The 19,558-nt window shown below is 42.2% G+C and overlaps 1 protein-coding gene across 5 annotated transcripts in view; it reads left to right on the top strand.

Annotated features, from left to right (window-relative positions):
• PTPRC (protein tyrosine phosphatase receptor type C) overlaps window positions 1–17,161 on the top strand; it is a 297,791-nt gene extending 280,630 nt beyond the window's left edge. For all 5 annotated transcript variants that reach the window (XM_075322141.1, XM_075322140.1, XM_075322139.1 and 2 more), the window contains 3 exons: window positions 6,406–6,581; window positions 10,765–10,900; window positions 13,399–17,161. In XM_075322141.1, the coding sequence (XP_075178256.1) occupies window positions 6,406–6,581; window positions 10,765–10,900; window positions 13,399–13,647 (561 nt within the window). In that variant the 3' untranslated portion in view covers window positions 13,648–17,161. The remainder of the gene's footprint in view (window positions 1–6,405; window positions 6,582–10,764; window positions 10,901–13,398) is intronic.
• Window positions 17,162–19,558: the final 2,397 nt, after the last annotated feature.

The following is a 19,558-nucleotide window of genomic DNA, read 5'->3' as shown; positions in this document are numbered from 1 at the left end:
AGCTGTAACCAGGGTAAACATCGGGTAACCAAGGTGGTTACCCGATATTTACCTTAGTTACCAGCCTCCGCAGCTCTCACACTGCCTGTTCTGCCGGCTCCGGCTCTCTGCACATGTAGCTGCAGTACACATCGGGTTAATTAACCCGATGTGTACTGTAGCTAGGAGAGCAAGGAGCCAGCGCTAAGCAGTGTGCGCGGCTCCCTGCTCTCGCGGTTATGATCGCTGCTTCGGCTGCTGTGTTTGACAGCTAAGCAGCGATCATAACAGAGACTAAAGGCTGCTTTACACCAGGCAATCTATCGTGCGATAGATCGTCGGGGCCACGGTTTTTGTGACGCACATCCGGCATCGCTGGCGATGCCGGCCTGTGTGACACCTCCTAGCGACGCAGTATCGCTCACAAATCGTGAGTCGGGTACTGCTCGTTAGGTTCCATAATATCGTTTACTTTAGTTGACCATCGTTTCCGTGGTAGCACACGTCGCTCCGTGTGACACCACGGGAACGATGAGCAACTCACCTGCCTCCCGCGGCCGCCGCCGTCTCTATATGGAAGGAAGGAGGTGGGCGGGATGTTTACGTCCCGCTCATCTCCGCCCCTCCACTTCTATTGGCCGGCGCCCGTGTGACGTCGCTGTGACGCCGAACGTCCCTCCCACTCCAGGAAGTGGACGTTCGCCGCCCACAGCGAGGTCGCACGAGAGGTAAGTATGTGTGACGGGGTTTACTAACTTTGTGCGACACGGGCAGCGATTTGCCCGTGACGCAAAAAGGACGGGGGCGGGTACGATCGATTGTGAAATCGCACAATCGGTCGTACCGTGTAAAGCAGGCTTTACAAGGTCGCTGTTACGTCACAGAAAATGGTGACGTAACAGCGACCTCGTTGTCGCTGTCGCTTAGTGTGAACCAGCCCTAAAGCTGGGTTCACACTAAATGACAGCGACAACGACGTCGCTGTTACGTCACCATTTTCGGTGACGTAACAGCGACCTTGTAAGTCGCTGTTATGATCGCTGCTTAGCTGTCAAACACAGCAGAAGCAGCGATCATAACGTCGCTGTGCTACATGTGCAGAGAGCAGGGAGCCGCGCTTAGCGCTGGCTCCTTGCTCTCCTACAGTACACATCGGGTTAATTAACCCGATGTGTGCTGCAGCTACATGTCACAGTTCAGAGAGCGGGGAGCCGCGCGCTCTGCTTAGTGCTGGCTCCTTGCTCTCCTTGCTACAGTATACATCGGGTTAATTACCCGATGCATACTGCAGCCACATGTCACAGTGCAGAGAGCCGGCGCTGGCAGCAAGAGCGGAGGCTGGTAACCAGCGTAAACATCGGGTAACCAGGGAAAGGTCTTCCCTTGGTTACCCGATGTTTACGCTGGTTACAGCTTACCGCAGCTGCCAGTGCCGGCTCCTGCTCGCTTCATTTCGTCGCTCTCTCGCTGTCACACACAGCGATGTGTGTGTCACAGCGGGAGAGTGACGACCAAAAAATGAAGCTGGACATTCAGCAACGACCGGCGACCTCACAGCAGGGGCCAGGTCGTTGCTGGATGTCACACACAGCGACAGCGACGGGACGTCGCTGCAACGTCACAGAAAATGGTGACGTAGCAGCGACGTCGTTGTCGTTGTCGCTGTGTGTGACACCAGCTTTAGTCATATGGCAAGATTTGTTAAGGAGTCAATATTGACTTTTAGGATTGCTACTTCCAATAGGTGGCACAATAGTTTAAGTTATCTTCCTTTCTGAGAAGACAATTTCCATATTAAATTTCCCAGATAAGTATGCAAGGTAACATTCAGTGTGTTTGACTACATGGGTGTTTTCCTGACACAAAATCGTCACTACACTCATATATGAATTCCCAGAGTGTAATTTCCAAAATCTGGTTACTTTAGTGGATTTCTTCTGTTCTGGCACTTAGGGGCTCTGTAAAAGGAGTCTGCAAACTAGTCAAGGAAAATCTGTGCTCCAAAAGTTAAATGTCGCTCCTTCCTTCCCAAGCCCTGCCGTGTGGCCAAACAGTACTGCACTGTCTCGTGGGGTATTGCCACATTCAGGAGAAATTGTGTAACACATTATGAAGATTTTTTAACCTATTCCCTTAGTGAAAAATGGAAATCTGGGGCTTTAACAACATTTTGGTGGTAAAAATGAAATTTTTTTTCTTCACTGCCCAATAGTATAAATCTAGTAACGCATGTTGTCAAAATGCTCACTGCACCCATAGTGTACTTTGTAAAATGGTATTGTGGTGCCCTTGGGCTTAAGGCGCCACAGGGTATTACACAACTTTTCAGGGGTAATATCTATCCTGGGTTAGGAGGGGGTTAACCTGCCTGTGCCTTCACAAAACACACAGATAGAACAGTAAGGTGCTTACTCACAGGGGGTTGGACCAGGGCAGACAGGATAATAAGCCATCACGAAGCATGGGACTTTCCCAGCAACCACTGTGGGCGGGCACCACATAGGGTGGAAGTAGGCGCAACTATCACACTTAGAGCAGACCTTCTCAGGCACAGCTTGGGATAACATCTAGCACTGAAAACTGGAGTTAGTGTTTCTCTCTCTTTGTGGGCCCGTGGCTTGGAGCAGGAGGCTCAGCCTGGGTTCTGGACAGCAACTGAGGGACACTTCACTAAAAGTCTTTCACGGGCACTGGCGGTGACCACCGACTATCCGGGATTGGCTGGAGCCCATCATGGCAGAGATCGGTACTCTGGGGCAGCGCCTGAACTTCCTGTGAGTAAAAAGACTTGGAACTGCACCCCCTGCCTCTGCCTCTCATTTACCGTCGCCGTCGCCCAGCGCTGCGGCACCAACGGGGACTACCATTGCCTCCGTCATCCTCCTCGGAGTAATCCCACTCCGCCTGTGGGGAGCGACACCATCCCGGCTGCACCTAACATCTGCCCTGGCGAGAGACCCTGCAGCGACGTGTACCAGAGGTGGTGTCACGATCATCTAATAGTTTCCTAACCGTCCACCCCCCTCCTCAGTCCTGCCTCCTGTCCACCGCCTTTCCTCCCCTCCTGTATGCCTCAGGGCAACGGAACCGGGCCGGGCCGCCCTGTGACATCGCAGAGGAATCTGCACCCCCGACCCAGCGACGAGTAGGTTAAAACACCTGTGCCGTGGGGCGCTACAGTATTTCTTATAGGGGGTCTGCTTTCTGGCATGTCAGGGGCTCTGCCAATGGGACATGTGTTCATTTTCTCCTATTATCCTTTTTTAAAATTAAAACTTTGGGGCCAAAGCAACACGTTAGGAGAACAAATGTTATTTTTTTTATTTTTACAACCCATGTTATACAATTCTGTGAATCACCTGAGAGTTAAAATTGCTCACTACATCCCTAGATGAATTCCTTGAGAGGTCCAGAATGGAGTCACTTGTGGTGGTTTCTGTTGTTTTGGCATGTCAGAGGATCTTCAAATGTGACATAGCATCTGCAATCTATTCCAGCCAAAATGGTGCTCCTTCCCTCCTGAACCATGCTGTGTGCCCAAACAGTAGTTTTCCACCCCACATTGGGTATCAGTGAACTCAGGAGAAGATTAACAACAAATTGTATAGTTTAATTTTACTTGTTACCCTTATAAAAATGAAAAATGTAGGTTCAAAACAAAATATTTGTGTGGGAAAAATCTATTTTTTAATTTTCACGGCTCAACGATATTAAATTCTGTGAAGTACCTGTGGGTTCAAGTTGCTCACCACACATCAAGATAAATTCCTTAAGTAGTGTAGTTTCCAATATGGGGTGACAATTCCATTATTTAGGCACATCAAGGGCCCTGCAAACACGACATTGCATCCGCTATCGATTCCAGTCGATTTTGCATTCCAAAGGTCAAATGGCGCTCCTTCCCTTCTAAATTCTGCTGTGTGCCCAAATAGTAGTTTTTCACCACATACGGGGTATCGGTGCGTTGTATTGTATAGTGCATTTTCTCCTGTTACCATTGGGAAAATGAAACATTTCAGGCTAAAACAATCAACATTTTTGATGGGAAAATGTGTTTTTTTACTTTCACTGCTCAACTTTTGAAAATTCTGTAAAGCACCTGGGGGCTCAAGGTGTTCACCACACCTCTATATGAATTCCTTGAGGGATTTAGTTTCCAAAATGAGTTCACCGGTGGGGGTTTGCATTGTTTATGAACATCAGGGGCTTTACAAATGCAACATGGAATCCACTATTGATTCCAGCCAATTGTGTGCTATAAAATTCAAATAGTACTCCTTCCCTTCTGAGCTTTGCCGTGCGCCCAAACAGTAGTTTTCCATGACATATGAGGATCAGCGTACTCAAAGAAATTGCAAAAAAAAAGTATAGCCCATTTTCTCCAGTTACACTTGTGAAAATGAAAAAATGGGGCTACAGCAAAATTTTTGTGGGAAAAAGTAACATTTTATTTTTTTTTCCTTTCACATTGCTTCAATACCTGTGAAGCACCTAAAGGCTTAATAAACTTATTGAATGTGGTTTTGAGCACTTTAATGGGTACAGTTTTTAAAATGTTAAAATGTTTTCACTTTTAGGTATTTTCTGCCACCTAGGTTTTTCAAAGTCACTTCAAATGTGATGTGATCCCTAAAAATTTAGTTTAGTAATTTTTTGGGAAAAATGAGAAATTGCTGATAATCTTTTAACCCCTCTAACTTCCTAACAAAAAAAAATGTTTTAAAAAATGATGCTGATGTAAAGTAGACATGTGGGAAATGTTATTTATTAACTAATTTGCTTGCCATAACTCTCGGATTTAAGTGGATAAGAATTCAAAGTTCGAAAAATGTAAAAAAAAATTAACTTTCACCAATATTACGATATTTTTACAACTAAACGTAAATAATTTTCGACCTAAATTTACCACTATCATAAAGTACAATGTCTCACTAAAAAAGTTCTCAGAATCACTGGGATCCATTGAAGCGTTCTAGAGCTATTACCACATAAAGTGACACTGGTCAGAATTGTAAAATTTGGCTCTGTCAGGAAGGTGAAAACAGGATTCAGCAGTAAGGGGTTAAAAATTAGAAATATTTGATGCTATGTCTATAAAAATATGATCTATCAAAATATTAGATTAACTAGCTGTAGTTCCTGGGCGTTGTCCGGTATAGTAACTGTCTCTCTACCAGTCTCTGTCTGTTTGTCTCTGTCTCTTTCTGTCTGTCTCTGTCTGTCTCTTTTTGTCTGTCTCTGTCTGTCTATCTCTGTGTCTCTGTCTGTCTCTGTGTGTCTGTCTCTGTCTGTCTCTCTGTCTGTCTCTGTGTCTTTGTCTGTCTGTCTCTGCCTATCTCTCTGCCTCTTTACCTGTCTGTCTCTGTTTGTCTGTCTCTCTGTCTCTTTCCATGTCTGTCTCTGTGTGTCTGTTTCTCTGTTTGTCTCTTTCCGTGTTTGTCTCTTTCCTTGACTCTTTCCTCATCTGTCTCTTTCTCAATCTGTCTCTTTCCCTGTCTGTCTCGTTCCTGGTCTGTCTCATTCCAGGTCTGTCTCATTCCTTGTCTGTATCATTCTCCGTCTGTTTCTTTCCTCGTCTGTTTCTTTCCCCGTCTGTCTCTTTCCTTGTCTGTCTCTTTCCCCATCTGTCTGTCTCTTTCCCTGTCTCTTTCCTTGTCGCTGTCTCTTTCCTTGTCTCTGTCTCTTTCCTTGTCTCTGTTTCTTTTCCTGTTTTTGTCTCTTTCCCTGTCTGTCTCTTTCCCTGTCTCTTTCCCTGTCTCTGTCTCTTTCCCTGTCTCTGTCTCTTTCCCTGTTTCTTAAAGCTGTTAATCAATGGTGGGGTGGGATAATACATAATACAGAGCAGAAAGAGCAAATGGCATGAGAAAACTAGACCTGTAGTGATAATCTGCTGCTGATAAAACAGTGATTTTATTGAAACTCCAGTAAGAAGCCCAGTAAGTGACACATTGCTGGAATAAGAGTGTTTTTTCCCTTGCATCACACTGCTGTCATATTACATAGCAAAAACCTGCCAACAGATTTCCCTTAAATAAAAAAATGCAAATGTGTCATCAATGTAATTGTACTGACCTGCAGAATCATAAAACATAAGAACAAAACTCCAAAAACTATTACAGAACTGCAAATTTTTCACAATTTCACCACACTTGAATTTCTTTACGGTTATTCAATATATTACATGGTAAATAAATTGTGTCATTTAAAACTACCTCTCATCTGAAAAAAAAATAAGCCCCCCCCTATTGATGTGGGTGGCAATATAAAAAGCCATGGCTTTTGGAAGAAGAGAAAGAAAAACAAGATATTGCTAATATTATGAATATAAACTTAACACATCTTAGTTTCAGTTTAAATATATTATTGCAACATATAGTTTATACAGTTAAGACATTAGCATTATATAATATCTCTTCTATGCTTTAGAGGAAAGATATCAGAAAAGTATCTCAGTTCCATTACAACCAATGGGAGGATGTTCTCCCCAAAGAAACTAAGGGGCTACTGGAGATGATTGAGAAGGTCAGAAAAAATGTCTCAAGCAAGAAATTGGAGGAGCAGAATAGACGTGACAAATCAGTTCCTCTTCTTGTCCATTGCAGGTAATTCAAGATCCCTAAATATGGCTGTTATAATTTTTTATGGTGCAATAAAATATTGGAAAAGTGCAGTAAGCCCGGGCCATGTAGAAATTTTTAGAGCTGATTTTGTTGCAAGTTCACTTTGGAATTGGACTTTGATGAAGATTTGCTATAGATTTCCGCAAAGGGTACAATTCCACTTGCGTTTTGCATGGGCGAGTAGAATCTGATAAAACATCAAAACTATAGGGTACATTACACGCTGCAACATCGCTAGCGATTGCTAGCAATGTTGAACGTGATAGCACCTGCCCCCGTCGTATGTGCGACATTTGGTGATCGCTGCCGTAGCGAACATTATCGCTCAAGGGGGAGGTGCAGTCGGAGTCACAGCGTTGTCACCGTGACGTCACTAAGCGGCCGTCCAATAGAAGCGGAGGGGCGGAGATGTGCGGGACGTAACATCCCGCCCATCTCTTTCCTTCCGCATTGCCGGTGGACGCAGGTAAGGAGATGTTTGTTGTTCCTGCGGTGTCACACATAGTGATGTGTGCTGCTGCAGGAACGACAAACAACATCGTACCTGCAGCAGCAACGATATTAAGGAAAGGAGCGACGTGTCAACGATCACCATTTTTGGACGATTTTGCGATTGTTGATCGTCGCTCCTTGGTGTCACACGCTGCGATGTTGCTACCACCGTCGGATGTGCATCACTAACGATGTGACCCCGACGATATATCGGTAGCGATGTCGCAGCGTGTAAAGCACCCTTATCGGTCAGTATCCATCTGCAATTGATTTCTCATGCCATAGCGGCATGTGGAATGAATCGCATGCTGCGTTTGGCAGCGAATCTCAGCTCACACACCCCCATACAAGTCTATGGGAGCATGTGAAACATCGCACTGCACTCGCTTGTAATCCGATCACAGTGCAATGTACGCAGAGGCAGAGAGTGGAGGAGATGGGGAGAAAGTGCTCCCTCCCTCCTCTCCGCACCTGTGATGCGATCACAAGATCGTATCACAGTCACATGACCCTCAGATGACGCTAGCAGCAGAGAGTCATTAGCATATTGCTTCCGATGCTCTCGCATCGGAAGCTATATGCTAGTGGCACTGTACCCAAAAGGTGAAATCTGCATTATAAATTGATATGCATTAAAGGCAAGTGGACAACCTGTATATGCTACACAATCCATGGGCAGCGTGTATCAGAAAGTGGCTGCACTATTCCAGACATATGTATGTAACTCTGAGATGCTTCATCGTCATAGTCTAATAGCCGCCAGGAACTGAGCTGCGCTGGAGACCAGTTCCCTGTGGTGGGTTCCCTGCATCTTTTTCCTGCCTGCTGGCTTTGAGTGATGGGTCACTCCCTATACAGACACACAGAGAGAGATTTGTCACTCCAGGGCAACAGGCAGGGAAAAGCCGCCAGGGACCCACTGTCAAACTAGTCACCAGCATGGCTCGGGCACCGGAGCTATTAAACTATTTTTTTTCTCTGAAACAATACAGCATTTCAGAGTTAAACGTTTAAGTACGGTATATGGTTGGAATCATGCACCCATACTTGCTGCCCGATCCACCACTGTCAGGTATTTCTTAAGATCAGCACTTTGTGTAATTTTCCACTAAAGATTTTTCAGCAGCAGTACATCGAGGAGATTACCTACATCCACATCCCTTCCCCTAGTTGAGCTTGATGGACGAATGTCTTTTATTCACTGTAATATGATGTAAAAACCTCTTTAAAATATAAAATCCATATGTAAAAACTAGACTTGTAAAATGACCCTGTTTCACATAAGTCTATTTGATGTAGCTGTTTTATTGTTTGTGCATATGGTTAAAAACTTTGGTACTGAGTTGTTTTGTGCAGAAGTTTGATGGTTCTCTAGTGGTGCCCAGGAAAACAAATTAATATTTGCTTTTGTATTCTGGTTGTTATTTTTATGCAAATATCTTGAGAACCGTAAGTCTTAGGCCCCCTTCACACATCCATGAAAAACATTTGTGCATTGCACGGCCATGTTGAAGGTGCGTATGGCCCTCCGTGTGCCGTGATTTTGGCACACTAGTGTGCAACGTGTGTTATCCGTGATATTACACGGAGCGCAGGAACTTTTTACTCATGTGTCCCCAGTGCTGATGTCTGCGGTGCTGCTGCTTCCATGTCTGCTGTGCAGTGAATATACCTGAGCGTAATGAGCGGGGGTCGGAAGCAAGTGATAGCAGCACTGGAGACAGATGAGTATAAAAAATCATTTTATTTCAAAGACACATGTTTTTCTCTGGTACGTTGACACTGATCACATCAGTGTGTGGTCTATGTGACATCAGTGCTGCCGGAGAAAAACAGACTTGTCTCCTTGCAGAACACACGGACATGTGTGTGCCGCACACGGACACACATCCATGATAAAACACTGATGTGTGCGTAAACCCATTAATTTTAATGCGTCTGCATATGTCGGTGTGACCAGTATGTACGAAAACAGACATCATACGTACCGGAATCACTGACGTGTGAAGGGGGCCTTAGATAGCTGAAAGTTGGTCTAAAATCTTCTAAAGTGCCTAATTTACCTATGTGGCAAATGTGGCACAGATTGATCTAGTCATTTGGCCATACATAAAGAACAGACTACAGAAATTAGTTTTATATAAAAAAAAAAGATATATGTTAAAATTGTGAATATGATCATAAACATGAATACCCTCTTCTCCAGACAGAAAGATAGCTTATTCAGAAAATATTGCATGGGGAGGACGCCTATTTCTTAGAATCTTCAGCAGCAAGATGATAGTGGTTGTTGAAAAATATCATACAGTACAGAACAAAAGTTTGGACACACCTTCTCATCTCTAGAACAACTATTAAGAGGAGACGTTGTGTAGCAGGCCTTCGTGGTAAAATAGCTGCTAGGAAACCACTGCTAAGGACAGGCAACAAGCAGAAGAGACTTGTTTGGGCTAAAGAACACAAGGAATGGACATTAGACCAGTGGAAATCTGTGCTTTGGTCTGATGAGTCCAAATTTGAGATCTTTGGATCCAACCACCGTGTCTTTGTAGAAAAGGTGAACGGATAGACTCTACATGGCTGGTTCCCACCGTGAAGCATGGAGGAGGAGGTGTGATGGTGTGGGGGTGCTTTGCTGGTGACACTGTTGGGGATTTATTAAAAATTGAAGGCATACAGAACCAGCATGCCTATCACAGCATCTTGCAGCGGCGTGCTGTTCCATCCGGTTTGCGTTTAGTTGGACCATCATTTATTTTTCAACAGGACAGTGACCCCAAACACACCTCCAGGCTGTGTAAGGGCTATTTGACTAAGAAGGACAGTGATGGGGTGCTACGCCAGATGACCTGGTCTCCACAGTCACCAGACCTGAACCCAATCGAGATGGTTTGGGGGTGAGCTGGACCGCAGAGTGAAGGCAAAAGGGCCAACAAGTGCTAAGCATCTCTGGGTACTCCTTCAAGACTGTTGGAAAAACATTTCTGGTGACTACCTCTTGAAGCTCAACAAGAGAATGCCAAGAGTGTGCAAAGTAGTAATGAAAGCAAAAGGTGTCTACGTTGAAGAACCTAGAATATAAGACATATTTTCAGTTGTTTCACACTTTAAGTATTTAATTCCACATGTTTTAATTCATAGTTTTGATGCCTTCAATGTGAATCTACAATTTTCAGAGTCCTGAAAATAAATAAAACTCTTTGAATGAGAAGGTGTGTCCAAACATTTGGCCTGTACTGTACATCTTCTCACTGTTACTGATATATAACAATGCAGGATCGCTGGCTTTTCCATTTTAGTATATAATAAAACAAAACAAACCAATATTACAAGCTTTGGCTAATAAGGAATGCTGGGAGATTTTCAGCTATGAAAAAGTAAGAAATATGAGCGCAACATAGCTCTAGACTATCAAATGCAAAGCAAATTAGCACACTGCCTTTACAAAGTTACTCATTTTTAATGTGGTTTGACTTTATATATACAATAAAATATTATTTTGTTATGGTGTCTGTCAGTCCAACTGACAGTATAACCTAAGTACACAGCCTTGTAGAGGTTTGTGATCTATTCCGTACACATTAGTCTGTGCACTTTTACATTTGTACGTGTAATTAGAAAGCACTAAGTAAAAAAGAATGTGTTAATTTATGTCATTGTTATATTTTCTTAGTGATGGCTCTGAGAGAACTGGGATATTCTGTGCCCTCTGGAATCTTCTCCAAAGTGCCCAGGTTGAAGAAGTCATTGATGTCTTCCAGACAGTGAAACATTTACGTCGCCAACGGTCAAAAATGGTGTCTTCTTTTGTAAGTATATCAGAGTAATCATTTTGGTGCCTCACCTTCTAAAATTGCTCACAGACCATTTTTAATAGGGGTAATAAGTCTATTTCAGTTTTATTTCATGCATAATGTGTATAGCTGGTGATACAGATAAGACTAAGGTCAGATAAACTAACAGAATTTGGCGGGGTCAGATGGCAACCTTATAAATATATGATTCTTCCCCTATAGCAGATGCAGTGGGAGATGGATTGGGAAGTTGGATTGCAATATTGTCACGCTGTACAAAGGCTAGTAAGACGTAGTACAGTGTAATCCCCACTTGGTGGCAGCAGAGTAGTGAAGGACAGACAAATAAACACTGTAACGGAAAGACAGCTGAAGTACAGCAGAGTAACTTCAGCAGGAAGTTAACACTAGAAGTCCCAGAAAGTTCAAGCTCCCCCCTGAAGTCCCGAAAGAGGGTCAAATGACATACAATAAACTGAATAGAACTAACTAGAAACTAAATGGCTAAACTCAATGGAAAACAACAACCTCCTGTGGTGCGACAGTAATGGCCTTAATTACAGAACAAAAGACGGTGATTTTAGGATGTTAGCTAAAATCCTTCAGGTCATTCGACCCGTCTCTGGGTTCCAAAGGTAGAAATGTTAAATGACCCCTCTCTGGGACTCCTAGTGTTAACAGGCAAGCCACTAGGGGGCAATAGAGTAGTCAAACAGTCAGAGTCTAGCCAGGAAAGTTGAGTAACGGAAAAGGGAGTATCAATATCAAGTCAGAATACAGAACCGAGTCGGAAGCTGGGAGATCAGGTATGCTGAGGGAAACACAAACAACAGACAGGAGAGGGAAGTCAGGAACTGGGACAGGCAGACGAACGGGGAAGGGTACAAGTCAGGACACAGTAGCAGGGAGGCAGGACAGATCAGGAACTCTCACTAGAGCCAAATTACGCGCTGCAAGGCAGAAATATCACTGGCACTGAGCCATAGGTAGGGAGGCAAGATATAACATCCTGGGATCCAGAACGAGGCAAGGGAAGTTAGCCCCTGACATGACAAGGCCAGAGCTGGGTGTAACCAGCAGCAGGAAGAAGCCGGCCTGGATCATGACAAACATATTTGGAAAGATAGCTGTTGGCTGAATGAGCATTCTGCCGACAGGTATCTAATGTGTATGGCAAGAATCATAATAAATCTCATAACAGGCATGAGTCATCAACTAATAAAGTAACAAAAGCAAAAAAAAAATCTTAAATTTTGTTTTATGTGATCTGAAAACATAATGGCCATTCATACAAGGTCCTTATTGCACAAATATATATAATTCATTGTTTCACATACATCCAGTATATGTGAGAATTCATCAAGGTTGGGGGTTTACACACCAGTCTATATTCAGGGTCCACCGGAATAAGATGTTCCAAATTCATTAAGAGGTACATCTTTTAGGTGTCCATGCACCACATTGAGAAATATACTCCAGTTCTGACCAAAATACATTTTGTTATAAATGATACTACTATTGTGTTGCAAATGATAGTGACTGTCAGGAGGCAATGCTACATTTAAATAAAAAATGGCGTAAAAATTGCAAAAGTCACCAAACTTTGCACAACAATGGGTAGATGCGCATAACATTTTTTGTTTTCTATGCCAGTTTTCTGGCTAAAAGGGCTTAATTAATTGGCCCCAATATGCACAAATATTTACTTTGGAACATACAGTTTTTATCAAGCTACCTGTGTCAACTTTCTGGTGTAGACAATTATTGCACCTTGACTGGTAAGGGGGCATGGTCTAATTAATAAGGGAATTAGTTTGCTAAAAAAAAGGGGGATGTCATAATACGCAACACAATATGGAACAACAAAATGAGAAATTGGAGAAAATTTCTAGACCAACCAACATGTGGTGTAATGTTAGAGTAGACAGTCATAAAATATGCCAAATCTATCAAGCAGCATAAACCACTATGTAAATTTGAAGCATTTTAATAGTCAATTTTGTACTGTGTAAGGCTATGTGCGCACACAGCGTTTTTTTGACGCTGCGTTTTTGTGCGTTTTTGGCCTCTAAAAATGCACAAAAACTATAAAAATGCACATACGGCAAAAACGCGCAAAAAAAAATGCACAGGTAAAAACTCATGCGTTTTTACCGCGTTTTGGTGCGCTTTTGGCTGCGTTTTCCAATGCATTGCATGGGGGAAAACGCAGAAAAACGCAGGAAAGAATTTACATGTCCATTTATTTTTTTAAGCTCAAAAACGCAGTTTACAAAAAAACTGCGCGAACTGTGTGCGAACAGCAAAAATGAAAACTCATAGACTTTGCTGGGGAAGCAAAGTCATGCAGTTTTGAGCCCAAAAATGCACCTGAAAAATGCGCAAAAACGCACTGTGCGCACATAGCCTAAGAATAAGACAGTGTAGCTAAGCATTTCCCAGATCTATTATATATACAGCTTCACAAAATCTAAATGCTAAATATTGTACTGTATTATTTTATATAATTTTAGGAGCAATATGAGTTCCTTTATGACACTTTGGCCAGTACTGTACCTGCCCAGAATGGTCAGGTCATGATAACCATTCACCAGGAAGACAAATTGGATGTGAAGAATGAAATGAACAGCAAAACCCCAGAAGAAAAGCAGGCGGTCACAGCCAGCCTAACAGAGGCCACCCCAACAGTTCCCAAAGAGGATGAAACAGTCTCCAACGGACCCAGCGCGTTCACAGACGTATCGCTAAGAATAGATGAATGACAAGCAAGGGAATATATGTAGTAGAAGACAGAGGATAGTGGACACGTTTTATGTCTTTTTTTGGCCTTAAATGTCAACTAAGATTCTTATGAACAAAACCAGTACTTTACTGTATACACCTAACCCGATGTGAAATGTATAATATAAGTGCACATTTGATGTTAATAAGGCACAGCTGCAAACATTTCATGCATTATGCGTAGAGTTTATGACAAAAGATCTAATAATTCTCAGCACTGCGTGTGCCCAAGATGTGTTATAGTAACAAGCTATTGAAATTCTTTCTCTCTATGTAATTCCGAATTTTCCATATGAGGTATAGATAGCCTGCTGCTCTCCAGATGCTTTGCAAATGCTGAGCTGATGCATCACGTCTCCATCTGCAGTATAGTATTTGTTCAAACAAATAATTGTTTGGATAATCAATATTGCCAGTAAAGTAACTCATACAGTCCAATAAGGCAAAAGCTTAAAGTAAGCCATAGCTTTTGGTTCAATGGCAAATTAGCTTTTATTTCTCTTCTAGGTGTATTTTATTTCTTAATTATTTTGTAAACTCAAGGGTTCAACAAAGAATGTTGTCTTTTATTATTAATTATGTACAGCTCCCATAGTCTATAATAAATGAGTTTGAATATATTAAATCAGAAAATCAAGGTCTAGATAGAGCTAAGGAATCTTTATACATATATATTCAAAGATGCAATACAAGACGGGTCATATTAAATAGCAGAACCATAGTTTTAGATGCTTGAGGCTAACCTTTGAACCTATATACTTATACCTTGTGTATGGGCCAAACCTGTACAATATACAATAGAAAATATATCAGAGCATGAAGAATAGAACATTGAGAGAAGAGGATGAGACTCTTGTCTGCCTATAACCACAAGTATGCAAATTGTAGTATGACCACCTTCTCAAGCTGGAAATAAAGTGGATCCCTGACTGCACGTCACGATTCGGCAATCCGTCGGTACGTAGGGTGAATACAGAAATCTCTCTTGATCACGGAAAACCAAATCAAATACAAAGTATTACATGAGGGTTAATTTTAGGTACTGAAAAATTCTTGAATATGATGGTGTGAGTCAATAATAATAATAATAATAATAATAATAATAAAAGGTATATTTTGTTTTTGAATAATTCATAAAAAAGTCAAAACCAAAGCAACACGCAAAAGACATTTCACACAGATCTCAAATATTAATTTTTAACAGTTTGCCAAAGTTGTGTGAGATTTCAATTTTATATGAATGTCTATAGACTTTAATTGTTCTAAGGTGTACTTTGCACGCTGCGACATCGCAGGCCGATGCTGCGATGCCGAGTGCAATAGTCCCTGCCCCCGTCCCAGCAGCGATATCCTTGTGATAGCTGCCGTAGCGAACATTATCGCTACGGCAGCTTCACATGCACTCACCTGCCCTGCGACCGTCGCTCTGGCCGGTGACCCGCCTCCTTGTTAAGGGGGCGGGTCGTGCCGCGTCACTGCGACGTCACACGGCAGGCGGCCAATAGGAGCGGAGGGGCGGAGATGAGCAGGACGTAAACATCCCGCCCACCTCCTTCCTTCCGCATATCCTATGGAAGCCGCAGTGACGCCGGTAGGAGATGTTCCTCGCTCCTGCGGCTTCACACACAGCGATGTGTGCTGCCACAGGAGTGAGGAACAACATCGGACTGTCGCATCAGCGTGATTATGGATTACGCCGACGCTGCACCGATGATACGATTACAACTCTTTTGCGCTCGTTAATCGTATCATCGAGCCTTTACAAACTATGATGTCGCATGTGATGCCGGAAGTGCGTCATTTTCAATTTGACCCCACCGACATCGCACCTGCGATGTCGTATTGTGCAAAGCCCGCCTAATTCTACTCATTAGCACAAAAAAAATCATCTATTTAAAGGTATCTTAAAATCCAAATGACATCAAACCACATTGGAAAGGTGACACTAAAGGGTACTTTACACGCTGCTACATCGCTAACGATTTATCGTCGGGGTCATGGTTTTTGTGACGCACATCCGGCGTCGTTAGCGACATCGCAGCATGTGACACGTACGAGCGACTTTCAACGATTGCAAAAGTAGTAAAAATCGTTGGTTTTGGAGAGGTCGTTCAAACATCAAATATCGTTGTATGTGCAATAATGAGGTTGTTCCTCGTTCCTGCGGCAGCACACATCGCTATGTGTGACACTGCAGGAACGAGGAACATCTCCTTACCTGCGGCCGCCAGAAATGAGGAAGGACGGAGGTGGGCGAGATGTTACGTCCCGCTCATCTCCGCCCCTCCGCTTCTATTGGGCGGCCGCTTAGTGACGTCGCTATAACGCCGAACGAATCGCCCCCTTAGAAAGGAGGCGGTTCGCCAGTCACTGCGACGTCGCTAGGCAGGTAAGTATGTGTGACTGTTCCTAGCAATGTTGTGCGCCACGGGCAGCGATATGCCCGTGACGCACAACCGACGGGGCCGGATACACTCGCTAGTGATCTCACTAGCGAGATCGCAGCGTGTAAAATACCCATTACATTCCATAGATAACTGATTTCAAAGATCAGAAAGATAAAAAATAAGACTAAAGGAGGATCAAAGAGAAACAGAACAGAGAGGTGTGGGTCAAAATTGTTCTCTAAAACATGGCTACCTGGGAGTTTGAATCATTCTAATATTACAATAGTTTTTAAATTCTCTCTATTTTTCATTTTTTTTACATTTAAAAAAAATATGTGGCTTTGTAAATATGTTAGGAGACAACATTAAGACAATATATATTTCTTAGATTACGTTAGATACTTTTTATTGCTCGAGAACTGAATTGCATGCTGTCTTCTATTTATGATAGTACATAGTTCCAATACGCTGTGCAAATGTTAAAAACCTCATGGCAAGTTGAGAAATCTACAGGCAAAACAAATTTGTGTACCAGGATAATACCACCGTCAGGATACAGTTTGATCATGATATGATTTAGAGGGACAAATGGAGTATTTTAGTATTTTGAATCTGTATATCAAAAATAAAAACAAGACATTTTTTGTGAATTAATGAAAAAATAATATTTCAAATGTATCCATGAGCTTAACCTTTAGAGTAACATTTTCTGCAGAATGTATTTTCAGGCTGTGTTTTCAATAGCAGTTTAAAGACAGGACTGCAAATTCCAGTAAAGTACCTTTTTCAGAGCTTATAATAAACCTTACAGATTTGTATATTTTAATTGAATACTTAGAGAATAATAGAACAATTTAGAGCTATTATGTTGTACTTGACAGTTGTGCTATTTGCCAAGTATTGAGCCATATGCTTGTTATGCAGATTTTTTTTACTTCGAATATATTAATGGATTCGCTTTGTGATATAAAAATGTTTGATTAAATATTTTTACTACTGAAAAAGAGGATTTGAGAATATTTAATATTCTGTGAAAAGACTTAATTATTTAAGATGGATTTATTCAATTTTCTGGAAGCAAGAGGAATTAAAAAAAATAAAACTGCAAATGGTGTATATTAATAGTGTGCTGATTTATATACTTTTTTATTGAACAGGTAAAAATTACTATATTTACATGAAAAACAGCAATGGTTGACACTAATATATGTTATAATATACTGAGAGTGAAATAAGTATTGAACATCACCAATTTTCTAAGAACATATATTTCGAAATGATCTACTGACATGAATTTCTCACCCAGATGTGTAAAAACCTATCCAGTTCACAAAGGCAAAGAAATCAAATCAAAGATGTCCCTAAATTTAGTGATGTGTAATAATTACTGATGCGTGAGCACTAAATAGCTCAAGTGCTTGATACTCAAATTGAGCAGGTCGGATGGGCTTGCCTTGAGTACCGAGTATAATGGAAGTCGATGTGTAACTAGAACATTTTTCTGGATGACCCTAAGAGGAGAGTTAGGAAGGCATGAGAATCACTGAAATGGATGTAAACAATGCTCAACTGGAATGAGAACAGCATGGGGAAGGAGCCTTGATGTATCTTTGATCCCAGGGCACTACTGGAAACTACATAAATAACTTATTTAAAAAAATGATGTGTGGGTCCCCCCATTTTTGATAACCAGTCAATATAAAGTGGACAGCTGTGGTCTGGTATTATCAGGCATGGAAGGTCCATGGTTATTTGGCCTTTCCCAGCCTAAAAATACCAGGCCACAGCTGCTACAGATTTGGCGCATTACATTAGATACACCAATTGTGGCGCTTTGCCCAGCTCTTCCTGATTGGCTTGGTGTGGTGGCAAAATAAAGCCCAGGGGTTACTAATTGAGAGTCATCTATAAGACACCCCCATTACTAACCTAGTAATAAAAAAGCACAAAGGAAAAATAGTTTATTTGAATAATGACTCCCCAACACTATTCCTCATTCACCAATTTATTATCAAAAAATTCCCCCCTGAATTTCCGTCATAGTCCACGTTACTGGAAGGCAACTGCGGCGACTATGAACAGCAGTAAAATACAGCTATTAACAGGCAATTGGTAATGATGACAACTCTCTTCAGGGCCGCTGACTCACTCTCATAAGGGCTGCCAGCTCAATGCTGCTCTCAGCGAGACCTGTCGACGCTGATAAGAGTTGCCATCACTAGAGATCAGGTGACTTGTTCGAAAAAGGTTCGCCAATATCAAATTCGGCACAAGCCTTGCCCATTGAGATTCCTGTTTGGAAGACCGAACACTTTTTTCAAAAATAGGCAATGCTTGGCTTTGTTCGGTAACTGTTGTTGCACTAATGTTTTTCTTCTACATTATTATGACTTTGGGTAGGATAGTGGTGCTGCTTTTGGATGACCGGAGGGAGATGTTTGATGAGGGTAGGGGATGGGGAAAGGTCAGAAGTGCCGCGGACTTGAGTATGCTGAACTACAAGGCTCAGCATACTCCATCCAGGACTGTATGTAGGAGTTTTTTTCCCCCTGAAAAAATTATGTGGGCTTCGCCATATTTTTGTATGCTAGCCAGGTACAGCAGGCAGCTACAAGCTGACCTCAACCCCCAGCTGCCTATTTGTATCCGGCTGGGAACCAAAAATAAAGGGAAGCCCTTTTTTATTATTTCATGAAATAATTAGAAAACAAATGACGTGGGCTTCGCCATATTTTTGTGTCTAGCCAGGTACAACTAGGCAGCTGGGGATTGGAATCTTCAGCACAGGTTAGCCCGAGCTTTCTGGGCCCCTCTGCTGCGAATTGCAGTCTGCAGCCGCCTCAGAAAAAATGAAAAAAAGGGCTTCCCTATATTTTTAGTTCCCAGCCGAGTACAAATAGGCAGCTGGGGATTGGGGGCAGCCCGTACCTGCCTGCTGTATCTGGCTAGCATACAAAAATATGGCGAAGCTCACGTCATTTTTTTTTGTAGTTTTTTGGCAAAAAAAATTAAAAATTCTTAGCTGCTTGGATTACCCTTAGTTAGCGATACAAAAAATGCAGCGGGAGCCCATATATATTTTTTTTAATTATTTATTTAAATAACTAAAAACAAAATGTGCTTTCCTGTATTTTGATTGCTGGACATCACAGTGCTGTAAAAATAAATCTTTAAAAAAAATGACGTAGCACTCCGCGGTATTTTTGATTCTCAGTGCAGATAAAGCAGACAGCTATGGTTTGTCACCCCCATCTGCCTGGCATTACTTAGGCTGGCAATCAAAATACAGGGAAGCCAATTAATTTTTTTTATTTAAAAAAATAGTTTAAAAAAATGACGTTGGGTCCCCCCATTTTTGATAGCCAGCTAGGGTAAAGCAGACGGCTGTATCCTGAAAACCACAGCTGGCAGCTTTACCGTGGTTGGCGATCCAATGTGGAGGTCACCCCAGGCTCTTTTTTTATAATTATTTTATAAATATTAATAATTACAAAAAAAAAGTAGG

Source organism: Anomaloglossus baeobatrachus, chromosome 8, assembly GCF_048569485.1.
Source record: "Anomaloglossus baeobatrachus isolate aAnoBae1 chromosome 8, aAnoBae1.hap1, whole genome shotgun sequence".
Lineage (NCBI taxonomy): Eukaryota > Metazoa > Chordata > Amphibia > Anura > Aromobatidae > Anomaloglossus > Anomaloglossus baeobatrachus.
The sequence above is the reverse complement of the archived record's forward strand: the minus strand, read 5'-3'. Positions and strand labels throughout refer to the sequence as shown.